General features: G+C 38.7%; 1 protein-coding gene across 16 annotated transcripts in view; it reads left to right on the plus strand.

Moving 5' to 3' along the window:
• LOC125462689 (sickle tail protein-like) overlaps window positions 1-18834 on the plus strand; it is a 614365-nt gene extending 595531 nt beyond the window's left edge. For 12 of the 16 annotated variants that reach the window (XM_048552929.2, XM_048552961.2, XM_059638907.1 and 9 more), the window contains 5 exons: window positions 5318-5437; window positions 13472-13546; window positions 13682-15415; window positions 15915-16043; window positions 16757-18834. In XM_048552929.2, the coding sequence (XP_048408886.1) occupies window positions 5318-5437; window positions 13472-13546; window positions 13682-15415; window positions 15915-16043; window positions 16757-17266 (2568 nt within the window). In that variant the 3' untranslated portion in view covers window positions 17267-18834. Of the gene's footprint in view, window positions 1-5317; window positions 5438-13471; window positions 13547-13681; window positions 15416-15914; window positions 16044-16608 lie in introns of all 16 variants that reach the window. The other 4 variants (XM_048552953.2, XM_048553021.2, XM_048552938.2 and 1 more) reach the window with 4 other exon arrangements.
• Window positions 18835-20424: the final 1590 nt, after the last annotated feature.

Raw genomic sequence — 20424 nt, forward strand, 5'->3', positions numbered from 1 at the left:
CAGATTTGGATTTCTTCCAGGAAGCTGTGCTTTTTGATGGCATTGAGTAGACAAAGATTCTTTGCCCGCGGGGAGTTAAGTCAGCCGTTGATTCTGAGCACTGATTTTGAAGCAGCTTTGGATGATGCCCAGAAACAGGTCAGGCAACTACCTGAGTGCTCTTGGAGATTGAAAGCACATTAAAGTGATTATTAAACTGAAGCAAAAAAAAAGGACTACAGACAAATATAATTATTTCAAAATATTGGAACTGATTAAAGTGTAAAGATTGGAGAAAAGATGTTATTGAAAATGGCTGTCATTCAAAATGCAAAGAGAACATTTGGGACAAAAGTATCACTGACTGGAAGCCATGCTGACTTTGATTCCAACAGTTCGATGGATGAACAAAGATAATGGAGCCTTTGTATTAACATTGTCTTTAAAAGTAAAATCCTTCCTTTCAAATGGTATCATTTTGGTGAAAAGTGTTGTCAAGACTGATTTTAAAGTGCTCTCAGGCAGATGGAGAAAACCTTCTGCAGTAATCCTGTAACAATGAGAAGTGTAGCTATTCGCTGGAATACGGTAATCCTGGCTGAACCTCTCCAGAAATTCCACCAAACATAATGCAGTATGATTGTAATCTAATGTCATGACTTTTAATGCTTTCCTGATTTCTGTGTCAGATTTGCATTGCTCATGCATTGTGTTGGTGTTTTCATTTGTATTAAATTAAATTTTTGTTATTTTTCTGTGAGTATAGAATCTATGTTCACTATATAAATTTATATTGTCTTGGAAGATTGGTCTGCAAACTACTAACACTCAAAATTTGGTATTATGTTCCATTTGGGTGAATTAGACAAGGGACAGTGCGCAACAATTTACAAGTTTGAATACACCATTTATGGAAGGCTTCACTTTCATGAGATTTGTCATTGAAACAATCCACAGCTAACATTTGCCACTGTCAGAGAAACTGGAGTACAGAGAAATGGATCTGCCTTTAGTGGCACAGGTGATCCCATAAATCTCTGGCATTTTCTAGTTTCATAGAATCCCTAACAGTGTGTAATCGGTCTACTTGGCCCATCAAATCCACACCAACCCTCTGAAGAACATCTCACCCAAACCCATTCCCCCCCCCCCCCACCCTCTATCCTTGCTTTTTGCATTGCTGATTCAGCTGGTGTACACTTTGGGCAAGTTAGCATGGCTTTGGACTGTGGGAGGAAACTGGAGTAGCCAGAAGAAACCTATGCAGGCACAAGAGAATGTCTGTGTGGACTTCATACAGTCACCTAAGGTTAGAATTGAACCTGGATCCTTGGTGCAGTGAAGCAGCAGTGCTAGCCATTGAGCCACTATGTCGCCCTGTTATAAAAATAAACCCTGTAGCATTTTGTTTCTCCCAATTAACCAAGAAGATAGAGGGTAGAGCAGCAGATGTTGTTTACTTGAACTTTTAACAAAGCTTTTGACAAGGTTCCTCATGGTAGATAAAGTAGATAAAGTTGTTAAATAAAGTTGGATCACATGGGATTCAGGGTGAGCTTGCCAGTTGGATGCAAAATTGGCTTGGCTTAGCAGCAGCAGCAGCAGTTAAATTGATGGTGAGGGTTATTTTTCTGGCTGGAGGCCTGTGACCAGCAGTGTTTCACCGGGAACGGTACTGGGTCCACTTCTGTTTGTCACTTATATAAATAATTTTTTTAAATATAGTGGGCATGGTTAATATGTTTGTGAATGACACCAAAGTTGATGGTATAGTGGACAGTGAAAAAGGTTATTAAAGATAACCAAGAGATCTCCATCAATTGGGTTAATGGTCAAAGAGTGGCAGATTTTAATTTGGATAAGTGTGAGGGGTTGCATTTTAGTAAAACAAACAAGTGCAGAACTTGTATGCTTAGCTGTAGAACAGGCAGCTAGAGATTCAGGTACATAATTCTGTGAAGTTTACATCACATGTAGACAGGGTGTTGAAGGCAGCATTTTAGCATGCTTGCCTTGACTGCTCAGACCTTTTGAGTATAGGAGTTGGGAAGTCACATTGAGGTTGGACAGGATGTTGATAAGGCCACTTCTGCAGTACTCTGTCCAGTTCTGGTCACTCTGTTATAGGAAGGATTGTATTAAGCTGGAGAGGATTCAAAAGAGATTTACAAGGATGTTGCTGGGAATGGAGGATTTGAGTTGTCGGGAAAGCTGAATACATTGGGACTTTTTTCACCAGAGCGTAGGAGATTGAGGGTTCACTTTTAAGAAGTTGATAAAATATGAGGGTTATAGATAAGGTGAATGGCAGGTGTCTTTCCCCTAGAGTGCAGGATTTTAAGACCAGGGGGCATTCATTTTTTAAGGTGAAAGGAGAAAGATTTTAAAGATGAGGAGCAATTCTTTTGTACACACAATATGTGGAATGAACTTCCAGAGGAAGTGGTGGATAGGGGTACAGTTATGATGTGTGAAAAACTCTTGGGTAAGTACATGAATAATAAATTCTCGAAGGGATACAGGCCAAGCACAGACAGATGGGACTTGTCTAGTTTGGGATTATGGTCAGTGTGGACTGCTTGAACTGAAGGGTGTGCTGTATGACTCTGATTTTGCACTTTTTGTACATAAAGACCAGAGAATTATTTTTTAGAACCTTTTGTACTTAATTCTCTGGTCCTTTTTTTTTCAGAAAGAAATCAATTTAATTCTCTTTTATTGAACTTAAGGAGCTCACAAAGGTCCTGCACAGAGGCCAATCTGTGTACTTAAGGAATTTTAGGGCTCCAGGTAATGAGTATGAAATACGATGGAAGTAAATTTTTTTGCATCCTGGTCAGGTGAGCTCAGGTGAGGTGTTAATGGTAGACTTTAGAAATTTTGTTCAGTTTGAAAAGAATTGTGAACAAATTGAATCTTCCAGCAACTTTGTTTTTGTTCCTGATTATAGCATCCGCAGTTCTTTTGGTTTTTATTTGGCAAATGAGAGTTGACCCCATTGATGTGGGTCTGGAGTCCCATCCAAAGACAGCAGATTTCCAATTCTAAAGGACATTAGTGAACCAGATGGGTTTTTACAACAACAATCATTGTTAAATCGGCTTTTTAATTCTTTATTTGAATTACTTGAATTCAGTTTTCTCCATGTGTCATAGTGGGATTCAAACCGAAGTTGCTAGAAGGGATAGTGTAGGGGGAGGGGCTTAGATTAGTTCACAGGTTGGTGCAACATCGAGGGCCTGTTCTGCGCTGTATTGTTCTATGTTCTATATGTGAATGTCTAAGGTGTGTTTTTTTTTAAACCAAAGCTAAATCATTACCTGTATATAAGATAATGTAGATTCAGTAAACATGGAATTCAAAAAATACTCTCCTCCAGACCCCATAGTAGTGGGATCAGCATAAGGAGAGATGTTAGAGAACTTGTGTGTGATGCTTTTCAAATTATTGCAATCCCATACATTGATCATGGTGGGTCAGAGGGTATGTTGTTTTAGAATAGTATGCTGATCAACAAAAGATTTCAGCAAAAGTTTACAAAATACAAACGACAGTATTTGCAAGAAGTGTCCATGGCACAAAAAAGCTTTAAGTGTTACGAATTATTCAACTTTGTTTCACTGTGGAATGATTTGTATTTCTGCCAAAAAAGGACACCTCCCAATGGAGTATCATTCCATATTGGTGCCACATATCCAATTTTGCATCTATGTACACTTTTTGATGTATTACAGTTTCTATTAAGCATGTTATATTTTATTTATGAAGTTGAGTGCAACATTTATACATAAATCGTATTCGGATTATAAATCTGTTGAGAAGGTGACCCATTTAGCATTCTGTTTGACATGAATTTGAGATTTGTTTGGTGTTTACAATGCACCAAGCTGTTGTACTATAATTTTCTCCCTAACAGCCCTGTGCATCTCCCTACAGACATGGATTGCAATGGGTCAGGAAGGTGGCTCACTACCATCACCAAGTACAACTAGGGATGGGTAATAAATACTGGCTTGGCCATCAATGCTTACATCCCATGAATGAAAGAACTAGCCTGTTTTAATTTAGTAACATTTCTTAGGCCAGTTGTGATATCACGAGCTTTTCTTTTTGACAAACTGTAGTTTTGGAGCAAATTCTAAGCGTGCTGTATTGTCTGTTGTAAATTGTACGAGTGTGAGCAGTGCATTTGGGCTTTATGCCTCTCCTCCATTCAATAAGATCATGGCTGATCTGGTTTTGGTCTTGGCTGCACTCTCCTGTCTGCACCCAAAAAAACATTGACTACCTTGACCATTACAGATCAAACTATGCCTTGAATAAATTTGTATGTACATCATCATAGAAAGGATCCAAATGAGATTTCTGAGCTCCTCCAAGAGCAGCGTTTTTATTTTTCAGTCCCCAAGTAGAGACCTAAACTTGCACAGTACTCCAGATATGAAGGATGGTGGTAATGTAGGAATCACATCAACAGTTATGAACACAAGTGCTCTCAAACAGCAATGCAGTAATGGCCACATTTTTATTTTTGGAGAAGGACCTAGGCTCGAAACATCAGCTGTCCTGCTCCTCAGATGCTGCTTGGCCTGCTGTGTTCATCCAGCTCTACACCTCATTATCTCATGGCCACGCATCTGTTTTAGACAGATTTGACAGATAAATGCTGGTGAAGACACTAGAGATTTAAGGTCTTTTAAATCCACTTGAAAGGACAGCTAGGCATATTTACATCTCATCAGACCTCCAACAATACAGCAATTTGTTAATAAACTAGGTCTTCATTATCTGCTAATTGTGTGGCCTGCCTCAGTTATGTGCTTGGTCTTTTGTAGTGTGTAGGAGTGATATCTTTTATTTTCTGGGCAAGTCTATGCCCCTATCCCTTGCAAATAATGAGGACCAAGTTTACTGTTTTGGAACATCAACAGAGCCTACTTTGTACTCAAGGTTCTAAGAGTGTTTCTTGAATCCAGAGTCTTGAGTATTGCCAATTGAGCCACAGCTGACACAATTTGCAGACTTTGGTATTCAGCAAACTTAAAACAGCTATCTTTGCATTTAAACTTTTCACAAACTTGGTTAGTGATGAAGTTGAGCAGATTGCAGTTGAATTAGTGATATGCACCCCTTGCCAACTTGTTGGGTGATTTTTTTTTTGAAGTTGGTGTAATTTTTAATCTCCGGACAGCAAGGATTTGACCTTGTATTTTTTTAAAATCTTTTTCATGCATTCTGTTTTTGTGCCTTAGCTTCAATAATGAAATTCCTGAACTCTGCAATAAAATGATATATAGTTAATAATGCTTAGCTAACATCATGTACTTTGATCTCTCAGGCTTTCCAGAAATGTTCAGTTATGGATGTAAATTCAAAAACAGTTGTTGAACAACCGAAAGTTGAAATCCAAGCCAAAGATGTAAGGTCCACAGCCTTATTATCTGCCAAAGAAAAGAAGGTAACATCAATGGTTACAGATTATGATCTTGCTGGGCTCCAATTTTTTCTTCTTCAATACTAATCAAATGTCATTTCTGATGTTCTCTGATTTCTAACATTCTTTAAACCCCATATACTTTCCAACCAAATTGCCTTAAATAAGCTCTATGGCAATTATGCACATTTCAATGATGAGTTACACTAACCTTTACCAAATATTGACTTTAGTTAACAATTATTAGAAAATAAATTTGTTCTAGAACTGGGTTAAATGCTAAATTAAAATGATTTTTTTGTAATTCTGAAGACTGGCAAGCAAACATATTTCCAAAATTGTGGCATTAAATAATAATACTGCTGAGAAGACAGCGGTTGGCCCAAATGTGCTGGTTTGGGGAGTAATGCATTAACCCACTTCTCAGTTCCACCTCATGAGCACTACAATTTTTCCCTACAATCAGTTACTTTCATTTTATTTATTATACAAACAAGTAGCAGATTATACTTCCCTTGCAATTCCATATGGCAAGATGATGCTCCCAGTTTTATTGCTCTCTACCTCCTATCTTTTAGAAGAAATCAGGAAACTGTGCAATGATTACAAAATGGAATACACAAGATTTTCTAGATTTTATTAATTTAGAATTCGTGTGTTGGATATTTCTGGTAGTCAATACCATTGAACATGCTTTTAATTGTTTCTGTCAAAGATTGTCATCTTGTATTCATCAGACAATATGCAAGAAATAACCCATGTAAAGAGAAAACAGTATATTATACTGTACATGAATACAATGCTGACTGAGGTATTGCAATGGAAAATGCTTCAGTTAGATGATAGCCTTAATTTAAACGGGCAGCTTGTTTCTAATCTGTCAAGGTGTCACCATGCAAAATGAATTGGACTATGGGTATTCCTTGTTTTGATGAGTTGAAACACATTTGTAACGTGTGACCTTGTTCATTCCCTCAACAAAGAAGATGATTGTGTGAATTGATATGTGACTTCCATTACAAGCAAGTGCACCAAACTATGACCCTGACTAAAGGTCTTGAGTTGACTCAGACTGAGTGTGCTAAGAATGATGTTTATTATGTGGACAGAGGTGGGGGGTGTGGGGGAAAGACATGCACACATTGGCTTGTTCCTGCTCAACAAAATGGGATAGCCAATCTGTGGTTAATTTTTTTTTCAACTTTTGGTGGATTGGCCAAGCTAAGTTGCCCATATTATTCAGGGACACGTAGGTTAGGGTGGGTTATAGGGAGATGGTTCTGGTGGGATGCTGTGAGAATTGGTGTAGGGAATCTATGATCTATGATCTATGATCTATGAACTAAGTCACAAGATGTGGGCATCACAGGCTGGGACTGCATTCATTGCTCTTTGCCAGTTCCCAGTTGCCTTTGAGGGATAGTGAACTGCTTTCTTGAACCGCTAAACTCTACTTTGTACAGGTTACTCCCTGCCTAACATAGTTTCAGGATTCCTAAACAGTAACACTGAATGAACAGTGATATATTTCCAAGTCAGGATAGTAAGTAGCTTGGGGGGAACTTGCAGGTGGTCATGTTCTCATGTATCGGCTGTCCTTGTGATAGAGTAAAACAGAATCCCTACAGTGTGGAAAGAGGCCATTCAGCCCAACAAGTTCACATAGACCCTCAGTAGAGCATCCCACCCAGACCCAAACCCCCCACCCTATCCCCATAACTCCTAATTTATCATGGCTAACCTGTGTAGTCTCGTATATCCGTGGACATTCTGTAATTTCAAATCTAATGCTGAACTTGCTTTTGTGTACCTCCCTGTGCAGTCATCACCTTGTATGCCTCACTCTGTCAAAGCACCCTACAATTCTTATGTTTTTTTAATGATCCGCCTGTACGGCTTACAAAACAGAACTTTTCACTGAACTTGAACATATGACAGCAAATCGAATCATCACTATGGGGCAATTTAGCATCCGCCTGAGCTGCACGTCTTTGGACTGTGGGAGGAAACTAAAGCATGCAGACACAGGGAGAATGTGCAAACTCTGCACAGACTGTCACCCAAGGCTGAATCAAACCCTGAGTCCTGGTAGTGTGAGACAACTGTACTAACCATTGAACCATCGTGCCACTTCCTTTTAGATAGTGGTCATGGCTCTAAGGAGCCTTAGTGAATTTCTGCAGTCCATCTTGTAGATGGTACACGTTACAGGTGGTGCTCAATAGCAGTGGGAGGTGTGTATTAGACCATAAAGAAGTAGGAACAAGTGTAGACCATTTGGCCCCTTGTGCCTGCTCCACCATTCAATTGGATCAAGGCTGATCTGACGTCATTCTTCTTTATTTCCTGTGTTTTCTCCCTAACCTTTAATTACCCCACTGATCAAGAATCTAACTATCTAAGCCTTAAATATACACAAGGACTCTACCCCAAAGGCTTCCAGTGGCAAGGAGTTCCAAAGAGAGAACGATCTAAGAAGAAATCTTTCCTTGTTTCAGTCTTAAATTGGCACCCCTTTCTGAGACTGTCCTCTGGTCCTAAGCTCACCAATGAGGAGAAACGTCCTCATGGTACTTACCTTTAAGTCCCTTGAAAATCCGATACGTTTTGCTGAGATTGCCTCTCATCCTTCTAAACTTGAGTGAGTGGAGCAGTAGAGTTTGCATGCTTGTAGATGTGGTGCTAGTTAAGAGGGCAGCTTTTGACCTGGATGGTATCAAGTTTGTTCAGTGTTGTTGGAACTGTTGTCATTCCAGGCATGTGGGGAATGTTCCATCATACTCCTGACTTGTGCCTCGTTGATTGTGGACAGGCTTTTGTGAGCCATGAAGTGAGTTCTTACTGCAGGATTGCTAGCCTCTGATCTTGTGTGTGTGTGTGTGTGTGTGTGTGTGTGTGTGTGTTCCGGGCCAATCCAGTATCTGGTCAGTGATGGGGTAATGCAGAGATGGTAATGACATTACATTTCAAGAAGTGATGATTGCATTCTGTCCTTTTCGAAGCAGCCATTGCCTGGCACTTGTGTTGTGCGAATGTTACTTTTTGTTGTCAGCTCAAGTCTGAGCATTGTCCATTTGTATTCTGGCATCTGGGTTGTGAACGGTGCTAAATATTAGCCAATCGTTGGCCAATATCCCCACTTCTAACTCTGATGGAAGGAAGTCCACGGTGAGCCAGCTGAATATGGTCAGGGCAAGGATACTACTGTAAGGAACTCCTCCACTGATGACTGGAGCTGAGATGACTCACTTTCAACAACTGCAACTATATTCCTTAACGTAGGGTAAGGCCTTCACCAATCCGAGCCAATGTGCCAGGTTTAAATTTGAACAAAGCTTGGCAGTTAACTGTAGACATCGTCTAAGTGGTGTATCCTCCATAGCAAGACCTCTCCCAATAGTCCACTTGCCAGTCAATCAAAACACTTCCCTCTTGAATATAAAACAAATTGCATAAAACATTAATATAGGAAAATGTTTTCCTTGTTAGTAGTTTGTGTACCTCTGTTGTAGTTCATCAGTAAGAATGTTGCCTTTATTTCTCATTAATTTGGCATGGGAGTTGGTTAGGTTGGATGGCTGCATTGAGATGCAGAGTGGCAGCAACAGCATAGATTCAGTTCCTGCACTGGTTCAGGTTAAACCACCACCAGTTTCCCCTTTGTAATGAGAGAGCAGCGTCTGGGATTGTAGTGACTTTATTAACTACCAATGAGGTGGTTGAACATTTAAAATGAGCATATCCATAGCAGAATGATAGATAAAGTCAACCTGCAAGTATTGTTTTTAAAATTTGCCTTTGGCAAGCCCACAATATTGACCAAATGCTCAAATTATATCTGATCATGGGCTTGCTTCTCCTGAGGGATTCTGCCTATTTGATTTGCCAGCAATCAATACTCTTTAAACTTGTGGGATTTTATTATCAGCAGGTAGAACTGTTTCATTTGCACAAAGTATATTTGATTCTTTTTTGTCAAATTTCATTTGGCAATCTCCTTAGTTCTCTGCTAAAATCGTATTAAGTCAGTGAAGGATAGTGTCAAAACCCGCTTTGGAAAGTGTGCTGGAGCCCCACTACTCCCAGGGCTATCACAAGTCAAAGATTCAATCAAAGTGTTTAAAAGTTGCAATTTACTTACGTTATGCACTCAGGTTTTTAATACTTAACAAGAAACTGCTATTTGTAACAAATAAATTGGGCAAACAAGTTGTGAATTAGCAACATTTCTCTAATACATATCAGACTGTAACTTACTTCCAAACACCTGCACACATGCGCACGAACAAACAAGCACAAGGGTTTTATGGATTATTTGGGGGGAGAAAGAGAGAGTACCAGGAAACATCATTCAATGGCACCAATCTATAGGATTCAATGAGGTTTCCACTTTGCTTCCCAAAATCTTCTATTCTCCAAGTTTATTTCCAGATATTTTTCAATTTGCAGAAAACACAGGGCAGTTGATGCATTAATTGTAAAATATTTCCGCCACTAGATGGAGGCAACAACTTACTGGGACCTTGGAAATCTAAGGAGGAGACACAACAGATTTTTTTGAGTAATGGGTTGATGAATTACAGGGTGGGGCAGGAGGAAACGGGTAAATGGCCAGAAAAAATGCGAGGTGATGCATTTTGGAAGGTCGAATTTGAAAGCTGAGTACAGGATTAAGGATAGGATTCTTGGCAGCGTGGAGGAACAGAGGGATCTTGGTGTGCAGATACATAGATCCCTTAAAATGGCCTCCCAAGTGGACAGGGTTGTTAAGAAAGCATATGGTGTTTTGGCTTTCATTAACAGGGGGATTGAGTTTAAGAGTCGTGAGATCTTGTTGCAGCTCTATAAAACTTTGGTTAGACCGCACTTGGAATACTGCGTCCAGTTCTGGGCGCCCTATTATAGGAAAGATGTGGATGCTTTGGAGAGGGTTCAGAGGAGGTTTACCAGGATGCTGCCTGGACTGGAGGGCTTATCTTATGAAGAGAGGTTGACTGAGCTCGATCTCTTTTCATTGGAGAAAAGGAGGAGGAGAGGGGACCTAATTGAGGTATACAAGATAATGAGAGGCATAGATAGAGTTGATAGCCAGAGACTATTTCCCAGGGCAGAAATGGCTAGCACGAGGGGTCATAGTTTTAAGCTGGTTGGTGGAAAGTATAGAGGGGATGTCAGAGGCAGGTTCTTTACGCAGAGAGTTGTGAGAGCATGGAATGCGTTGCCAGCAGCAGTTGTGGAAGCAAGGTCATTGGGGTCATTTAAGAGACTGCTGGACATGTATATGGTCACAGAAATTTGAGGGTGCATACGTGAGGATCAATGGTCGGCACAACATTGTGGGCTGAAGGGCCTGTTCTGTGCTGTACTGTTCTATGTTCTATGTTCTATGTTCTAAAAATGGAGTTGTGGCTGACCTCAGGTTGGCTGCGATTACAGTAAATAATGGAACAAGTTTAAGGGGCTGAATTGCCTAATCCTGCTCCCAGTTGTTATCGTCTCCCACCAACTGATGTAAGAACCTATCCAGATATCTACTAGGCCAGACAGAAGGAGAGATCTTGTTTTGCTTCAGTCTGGAGGCTTCTCTGTCCGTACAGTAAATGTAGAAGCTGTTCACCTGCCCAGGAACCAGTTGGAGGGTTGTCATCAAAATAACAACTTTTAGCATCCACTGCCTGATAGATTTATGAAATCAGTAATCAAAATGAGGAAAAACAGAAGATGTATTTTCAAGTAAAACATCAAAGATTGTTTTGCTTTGAAATTTATACATTTTCTGAACTCTTGGAATATTCTGGATCTAATCACAGAGCATGTTTGCATGAGTTTAAAGCATCCAGATTATAGTATTTTCTGGAATATATTAACGGTCGGTATATTAATTTCATAATGCACATCAAGGATTAAATGTTGCGCAAAAGAAAATAATTTGAAGCATTCTTATGACAGTCTCCAACATGGATGATTCAAATTAAAGTAATCTCAATCAAAATCATTGTACTTATTCAAGACAATAGAAGCTGACGTCATCATCCTTGGAAAAAGACTCTCACTGGCCACCCTATCTAATCCTCTGATCATCTTGTATGTCTCCTATTAAAACCCCTGTTAGCCGCCTTCTCTTCAATGAGAACAGACCCAAGTCCCTCAGCCTTTCTTCTTAAGATCTTCATAAGGCAACATCCTGGTAAATCTTTTCTAATGCTTCCACATCCTTCCTATAATGGGGCGACCAGAACTGCACACAATAAATATGCAATAAAGAGATCTCCTCTCTTGTGGTCCACTCCGTGTTTATATTGGGAAGCTTCATCAGTTAACCCTTCTCGTTTAAAGATGGCTTTATTTTTTATTTTTTATTTTCTGCACTACTTGGTCTACTGTTATCACTGAAAGATTGAGGCACTTGTGGTTCATTCTCAAATGAGTTTGAACATTCATTAAAATGTGTACAAAACCGTTTTGCACTTCAGTTTACATAATTTAATTTCTACACTAATGTGTTTACATGAATCACTGGATCATGGGTAATGATACAGAGGATTCCTGTACTCTAGGCGTTAATAAGAAAGACTGCTCATGGAACTCTTCCAATGAGACAATGAAGATTTTCCAAAAAAACTAGACCGACACACAGTAAATATTCTAGCAATCAAATGTTTCATGTGCCAATGTGTTTTATTGCATTTTTAACTGCATATAATGTACAATCATTCACAAATGCTTAATTACTTCAATGTAGTATGCAATAGTTGACTATACTGTAAAACAGTATTGCCTGTGGTTTGCCTGTTTCAATTTTAATCTGTAAGAAAAGCAGATCATTTATGCTTTTGATTCTTGTACTTCCTTGTTGCAATTTGTGGGAAAACAGTGATAATCGTGGCTACTAATTCAAAGCAATGCCTATTATCTGAACATACATGACAATGCTGAATTTCACAGCATGCAATAAAGTCTTATCATAAAATAGCTACTGAATGTAATTCTTGAAGCCTTTTTTTGTCAAAAAAAATCCCTAACTTTGGTCAGCCAGTTCAGATAATGGGCGTTTTTTGAGGTGCTGCTTGTTCGATCTCACTGTGGAGCTTTGCATTTATGAAGTATTTTTAAACATCTGTGTTTTCAGTTTTGAACAAACTTCATATCGAATGTTGGAATATAAATTGAAGCATTATTTTAATTTTTGATATCTATACATTAAAAGATGCAGCAACCGACGCTTGAATAGATTATTGCTGTAAGAGACACTGTCCCTACAGAAAATGCAGAGGGATTTGTGTGCCTAAAGGCAGGTTTTTACTGATTTGTAAAAAAAAAATCAGTTATTCTTCATTTTTGATGAATACCAATCAGCTGCATCAGATTATTCTACAATAACCTTTACTGATTTTTGTCCTAGAAGAACTCAATTTTATAAAAAACAAGTGATATCACAGATGTCTAACAATTTCAAAGTTGCATCATGTATTTGGCTTGCTGTGCGTGGGACAATACTCATTCCTATGAAGATGTCCTGTTACAAAATGTAACTTAACCTTAAAGGAATTTTGTTATTTCCTTCTGTTAGCTTGGCTGCTGAGCACAGAGGTGTTATTATTGTTTTGGTTTTGGAGTTTTTACTTTTGGTAATATTTGGTGCTGGCATTGTTTTAGAAGATCCTAATGCTCAGGGCTGTTTGTATTTTTGATTCTGGTGGCTAGCTAAAGATCTGTTTATTCTGTAATCAGCAATTTTTTTGCCAACCTTGACCATCTTTGAGTTTTCAGTTATGATACACCTATTTTGCATCACCAATTTTATTTTGCATGCTTATTCTGGCATATCTAAAACAAGAATGGCTCTCTGCCACTTTTGGCTTACTTGGGATATTTTCAATCATGCAATGTAATGCATTTGTTATAGTGTGAAGCACAGCAGGTGTGTTATGAGTGGCTCTCTGTCCAATACGCATTGCAGGTCTTAAATTATAGGTAAACTGGATTGCTTAAGTACCGTTCATGTCTGAACTACAAAGCATTTGTTGTGCAATAACTTGTTATAATGAAATATCCTAGCAGAGATCAGGCATTCTTGGTGAACAAGCCACATCGACAGAGAATGAAGACGAGGTTCTGCTGGATTCTACTATAGTAAGTAATTTAAAATGGTGATACTTAAAAAATTTTCTGTTATAAATTATAAACCTCTTATGTTCCATAGTTATTTTGAGTGAAACAAAGGCAAAATATTCTTGTACTTGTAGATGTTCCTTTCTGTTTTTTCAGATTGCTTATGATGCACCGAAGACTTCAGACATATTCGTATTTCATAATGTTCATTCTCAAATAGAGCCACACAATGACACTTGTGTGCATTCAGCGTATCCAAAGGATGCATCAAAGTACCTAGAAAACAAAGACACATCTGTGCCGGGCAAAACTCATGTTATTGTTCATCAGCCTGCTGTAAATGAACCAGATTCCACTCCAGAGAGAGAGTACATGCCTGTCATAGAAAAAAATGAACCTGATATAGAGTTCAAAACAGGAAGTGGGCTTAAACATTTTATTTCACCATGTGGAGTGGACAGCTCAGTACATGTGAATATTTCAACATCTGAGGAGGTTATTAGGCAGAGCATTCTCTCCCCGGTTATGAGAGCACATATGACAGTACCTGTGGTACAACAGTCCACTACAAATCTGAACCAACATGATCCAGTTTCTAATAAATTTGGCCGCCAAGAATGGGAAATGCCATCTGCAGACTCGAGTTATCAGAAGGAAAGTTATAACCAACATGTGATATTGAGACCAAAGAACAGACCTACTGTCAGATATTTGGAGGATGTTGATTCCTCAAGTTCTTCTGGAGAAGATTCACCATCAAGTGATAACATAGCCTTTATGATTACAAACACTGAGGTCCAGGCTCTCTCCAGTGGAGAGGTCATTGATTTAGTGAACAAGAAAGGAGAAGATATCCAGACTCTGAATGTGGATGCAAATCGAGAAATGACAGCAGGTCCGAGTGGTTATCTGGAGGCTGGGAGTGAAGATTCCGTGCTTTTCACAGATAAGAAACCCGTAATTATTATCTTTGACGAGCCAATGGATATCCGGTCAGCTTACAAAAGATTGTCAACAGTGTTTGAGGAATGTGATGAAGATTTAGAGAGGATGATGGCAGAAGAAAGAATAGATGAAGAGAATGAAGTTGCTGAACACGCCAATGATACAAAAACATTATCTGAATCTGTAATGGATAATAATGAACTACATTTAAACAGAATTTCTTCTGGTCTGGATTTGGCAAATAATTCAACATGTAATAAATCCAGTGGTCATGGACATGATATCCAACTTGTTTCTGATGAAATTAATGCACCAAGAGAAGATAAGTCTGATCCAATGGAAAGTGATGACTCCAAATCAGATTGTGCAGAAAGCTTGCTTACAAGTAAGACAGATAACAAAAAGAAGTTTAAATTCAAATTCCCCAAAAAACAACTTGCAGCCCTGACCCAAGCTATTAAAACAGGTACAAAGACTGGGAAGAAAACCCTGCAGGTAGTGGTTTATGAAGATGAAGAAGAACTTGATGGAACAGTGAAACAGCACAAAGAAGCTAAAAGATTTGAGATTATACAATCAAACTGCAAAGATGAAACATCTACCAAAACCATGCAGTCAAACCAACATAACTCCACTGATGTGATGTCAAATTCTTTTCGAACCGATCAGATTCGAAAAAATACTTACAAGACCTTGGATAGTCTTGAACAAACGATCAAACAATTAGAAACAACAATCAGTGAAATGAGTCCAAAGATAGCAGAACAGGAGGAAGACCACACAACCTGCCCTTCTCGAAGCTCTGAATTATCTCAAGGGGCTATGTCATGGAATGAAACCAAATCTACTGAGCAACTATTGCTTTCCTCTGCAAAGGCACCTCAAAACACCAAGACCAAACCACCACTGCTTCCAAAAATCTCCACAAAAGCAAGTGAATCACAGGTGTCCTATTGCATTCTCTATTATCTGCTTCATGTGGGTGACGTGACTTCACTTTCTGGCATCTAACAGCTGAAGCATAACTGATATTAATGGTTTGGTGGACAGTGGTGTTGGGTAAAAGCTATTGTTTATTAATCTGATTGCAATTTGATTTTTGTTGATTTTTAAAGTGTTATGATGCTTTGGTCTAACAGGGTGTTTGAAGTTGAGGTAACGTAAGCTTCTTATAAAATAACTTCTGGTTTTCTGCCTCTGCACCTTCTAATCAAGCTTAAATCTGGTTGAAATGGGAACTGTAATTCTGTTCACTGTGCATGTAAAAGTAAATTGTTTTTCCTAACAGGATAATGGTGATCAATATAGATGCTGTACAAGATAACCAATCTGTGTGTTTTCTGATCTTCTGGATATCTGCTATTCCTTGCTGTGATTCATAAACGTTCACAGGAGTAACAGCCTAGTTTACCATGTTTTAGTATGATGTTTAATTTTCTTCCAGAGTTCACATCTGATGTCCCCAAGCAGCAGAATGCCAGTTTCTGTGGGATCGAAACTAAGGCATCAACAAGGAACTACCGAAAAGGTGACAAAACAGAAGCTTCAGGACCCCCAGAGACAGTTCCGACAGGTAGTTTTATTCTAGACATGTGTCCAGAAAGTAATGAAGGAATTATAATACTTGTCAATTTAATTACATCTGTTGACATTTAAATTTCTGTTATGCTATCATTTTAATTATTGAATTAAATAAGAAACCGGACCTGGTATCAGCTTGTAAATACTGATGAACTCTGTGATATGTTCTATGTCATTGCTGTAATACTGTATCTTCCCATTCCTCTGTCAGTAACTTCTTGGTGATGTTATGTCTGTATCTTCTTGTGCAGTAAACTATTTAACAAGTAACTTGCTATCTTGCTGTTGTAATGTTTCCAATTTATTTTCTAAGAGGATTTAGCATGTAATTAGAATGGCTGAATTAACCAGACATAACCAGTACTGACTCATCTGAACTAACAACTGTGGACATTTTATGTCTGGTGAATGATTTAGAGTATGAATTACTGGCTAATAAGATATTTTCATGCCTGCATTCTAATAGTAGAAAAGCATGGTTTTAATAATCCTTAATATTCATACTGTTTTCTTTTATTTTCTTTCTTTCCACATTTATATGTTGTGGGATTTACCAGGTCCGTTAAACTCCTGCAAGGCTCACGAGGATAATAAGGTTCTGCGCTGTTAATTCTTTTGTCTGCCTGGGGCTATAGCGGCAGGCCTCATGGTTAAAATGTTGCTGGCTTTCTGACAAACTTTATCTCCTGCCATCTTTGTTTGCAGGCTAATGGAAGTGCTAAGAAAGCTGGTGGGGAGAGTAAGGTTACCTCCCCTACATTACCTGCTTCTAAGATCCCTGCCCTATCTTCTAGCTCTGGGAAAAGTAGCTCTGTGCCTGGTCCGAGCAATGACAACACTAACCATCTCAATACTTCGAGTAAATATCCCTCACCTAGTACTAATTCTGTTACTCCAACTGCTGGCCGTAATGTTCAGATTCCATCAGTGTCCCATATCCCTTCTACATCTAATGGCTCCCTTAAGCTTCATGCTCAGAACTCTGCCTTAACAGGCAGAGGTCATCTTCTTTCATTCCCGCTACATGCTCCAAATGGTAGACCCTCTCCATCATCTTCATCCTCATCCTCTTCCACCTCCCCAGTTTCTCCCACCTCACTGACTCAAGGTACAAAGAGCATCCGGACAATCCATACCGCTAGCTTCGCGAGCTACAAGCAACAGAATGTGAACCAGAGCAAATTCACCATGGCCACTGTCAAAGAAACGGCGTAGAGACAGCAAGTTGGAACCCGTCCATCTTTAATTTTCTTTTTGGTTTTAAATAATTTGCAGCAGGATGTTACTAATTTCATCATGATTTTCTAAAGTTCCTCAGTGTGCATTCAGCAGAGTCAGACAGGTCTTTGTAAACTGCAAATGCTGATTGATATTCCTTGAAACCATACAAGGAATTGTGAAGGACACCTGCTTATTTTCTCTTGTAAATAATTGTTCTACCTAAACAGACTTAAAATCAGGTGGTATAATAAAAGGCTGCACATTAAGACATTGTGAGCTTAATAGCAAAGACAGTCATCTACTGGCAACTTTATTTCAAGCACATTTTTTTGAATACAGAATTTTTTTCACCTCACACAATGATATTGCTTTAACTATTGTAAAGTTTGAATAATGAACATTGGGATGCTGACTCAGACTCACGTAAATTATTCCATACCAAGACTTTAATATGGGCAGGGGAAAACCTGGAGAATTATAGCAGATGTAAGATGATATTCAGTACAGATCTAAAGGTGAAAAGGTAACTGCACATACATAGTTTGCACTGAATTATACCTATTCAACACATTTGTTGTTAGATATCTCACAATATTAAGGATATGGTAAAAACAATTTTATTTAATTGTTCCTTAACAATTGGCAGGTGTACTTTCTCTGTAGCTAAGAACACTAGGTCAACAGCAGTTGCTTATTGCTTAATGTATGATCTTTTGCAATTTTTTAAATAACCATATTTAGCCACACATTTCATTGAAGTGAAAAAATTGATAGTTCAATTAAGTCAGCAATTTCCATGATTTGAAAGTGCTTATAAATAATTAGTGTTTCACATGGCAATGAAAGGAGCAGATAATGCAGGTTAAACATATGATTTGCATGAATGCAAGACTGGTGTATTGTTGTAGATATTTTCTCTTGTACTGCCATTCCCTCAAATAATAAAGACATGAGTATTACTTTTTTAAGAGTGATGGGTGAAAAACTGTTTCCTATTTTGCATCAGTGTTTATGTATAACTGATTTTCCTTTCTACTTGCTCAGAATTTGTGTTTTTTACCCCATTTAATAGTCTTTAAAATCTAGTTGTACAATTGTTTTCTAAAACTGATTTTTGCATATTTTTCATGAAAGTGAATGATAGTTTGTTAGTTGCAGTTGCTTATCAAGGATTGTTAACCCACACAGAGAGTTGTAAAACTGGTATATTTTGTGTGTGTATATTAAGCTATACATATATATATAAATACATACATATACACACACATGTATCTGCTTATAAATCTGCAGGGACGCTTATAGTTTTCACTCTAGTACCAAAGTTTGTTTATTTGCATGCCTTTTTATTAGAAGATATATTTTAAGAAACAAATGGGTATATGTGATCTATAAGATGGGGCATGTTTGCACATCCAGAGGATTTTGTACAAAGTTTTGTTATTTGTAAAACATATTATATTGTAAAATATAGCATTGTGGTGAACTGCAGACTCTAGCCTTGTGAAGAAGCAATGAAATAAAGGGCTGCATGCTTGTAGTTCTGTTTCTTTTATTGATCAATAATAAACTTAGCAAGTTTCATTTGAAGGGTGTTATAATTGTAACTGTTGCTTAGTCCCTAAATGGTTAGAAGATGAAATATTATTATTATGTCCAACTGAAAGGTTGCTGCTGCTTTGGTATTTTTGTTTAAGGGGACTGTCACTGGACATTTTGCTCCAGAAATAATACTACTGTCGTACTGGATCAGATAATTGAGAAAGGGAATGTTCAGCGTTTTGAAAAATTCAGATTTCCAATCAAATGCACAACAACCAATACAACAGATCATCAACATGTCACTGTCATTGTTGAAAAAGCTTTGAAAGTACCCATAATATACATTACAGAACGATAATTTCACTTCAGTGAAAGTAAACTGATCCCAACACATTTAATTATGCTGTAAACCAGTAACACACAAGCTTAGAAAACAGGAATAGGTCATTCAGACCTTCGAGCCTGCTCCGTTAGGTGGATTGGCCATGCTAAATTGCCCATATGTTCAGGGAGGTGTAGATTAGGTGGGTTATAGGGGGATGGGTCTGTGTGGGATGCTCTGAAGTTGGGTGGAAGGGCTTGTTTCCACACTGTAGGGATTCTGTGAACATAGCTGATCATTAACTCATACTTGTTCCTGCTTTTTTCCTCATAATCTTTGATCCATTTGGCCCTACGAACTGTATCTGACTTCTTCTGGAAAACATTGCATGTTTTGGTCTTAACTGCGTTCTGTTGTAGAGAATTGCACAGTCCTGCCATTCTCTGGGTGAAGAAATCTCTCCTCGGCTCAGTCCTGAATGGTCTATTCTGTATCCTTAGGCTGTGACACCTGATTCTGGACTTCTGCTCGTTGGAAACATCCTTCCTGCATTTACCCTGTCCAGTCTTGTTAGAATTTTATAGGTTTCTATGAAATGCCTCCTTTTAATCTTAACTCCAGTGAATATCGTGGAAGTTGGTCTGGTCGGTCTTCATTCGATAGCCTTGCTATTCTAGAAATCAGTGTGGCAACCTTTGTTGCATTTCCTCCATAGCCAGAGTATCCATTCTCCAATAAGAAAACCAAAACTACACACAATACTCCAGGTGTGGCCTTACCAGAGTCTTGTAAATTTAAGCAAAGCATCCCTGTTGCTGTACTTGAATCTCCTTGCTATGAAAGCCAACTATTTGTCATCCTCACCACCTGCCTGCCTACTTTCAGCAACTGCTGTGGGAGAACACCCAGGTCATTGAGCCTTCCTCTTATCGCCATTCAGTTAATAATCTGTCTTCCTGTATTTGCTGCTAAAGTAGATAATCTCACTTTTATCCCTCTGGAGCTGCGGATAGACTCACTTTGGGAGCATACGCGATGCTGAGGGGGTCGTGGATGGCACGTTTAGCAAGTTGGTCACACCGCAGATTAGGATTGCTGAGGGAGATAGTGAATGGGTGACCAAAAGGCAGAGGAAGAGTATTCCGTTTTGGATACTGTTAGGGGAGATGGCTCACCAGGGGAAGGCAGCAGTAGCCAGATTCATGGCACCGTGGCCAGCTCTGCTGTGTGAAAGGGCGATAGTCATTGGGGATTCAGTTCTAAGGGGAGTAGATAGGCGGTTCTGCGGTCG

The sequence above is a fragment of the Stegostoma tigrinum genome, chromosome 2 (assembly GCF_030684315.1).
Source record: "Stegostoma tigrinum isolate sSteTig4 chromosome 2, sSteTig4.hap1, whole genome shotgun sequence".
Classification (NCBI taxonomy): Eukaryota; Metazoa; Chordata; class Chondrichthyes; order Orectolobiformes; family Stegostomatidae; genus Stegostoma; species Stegostoma tigrinum.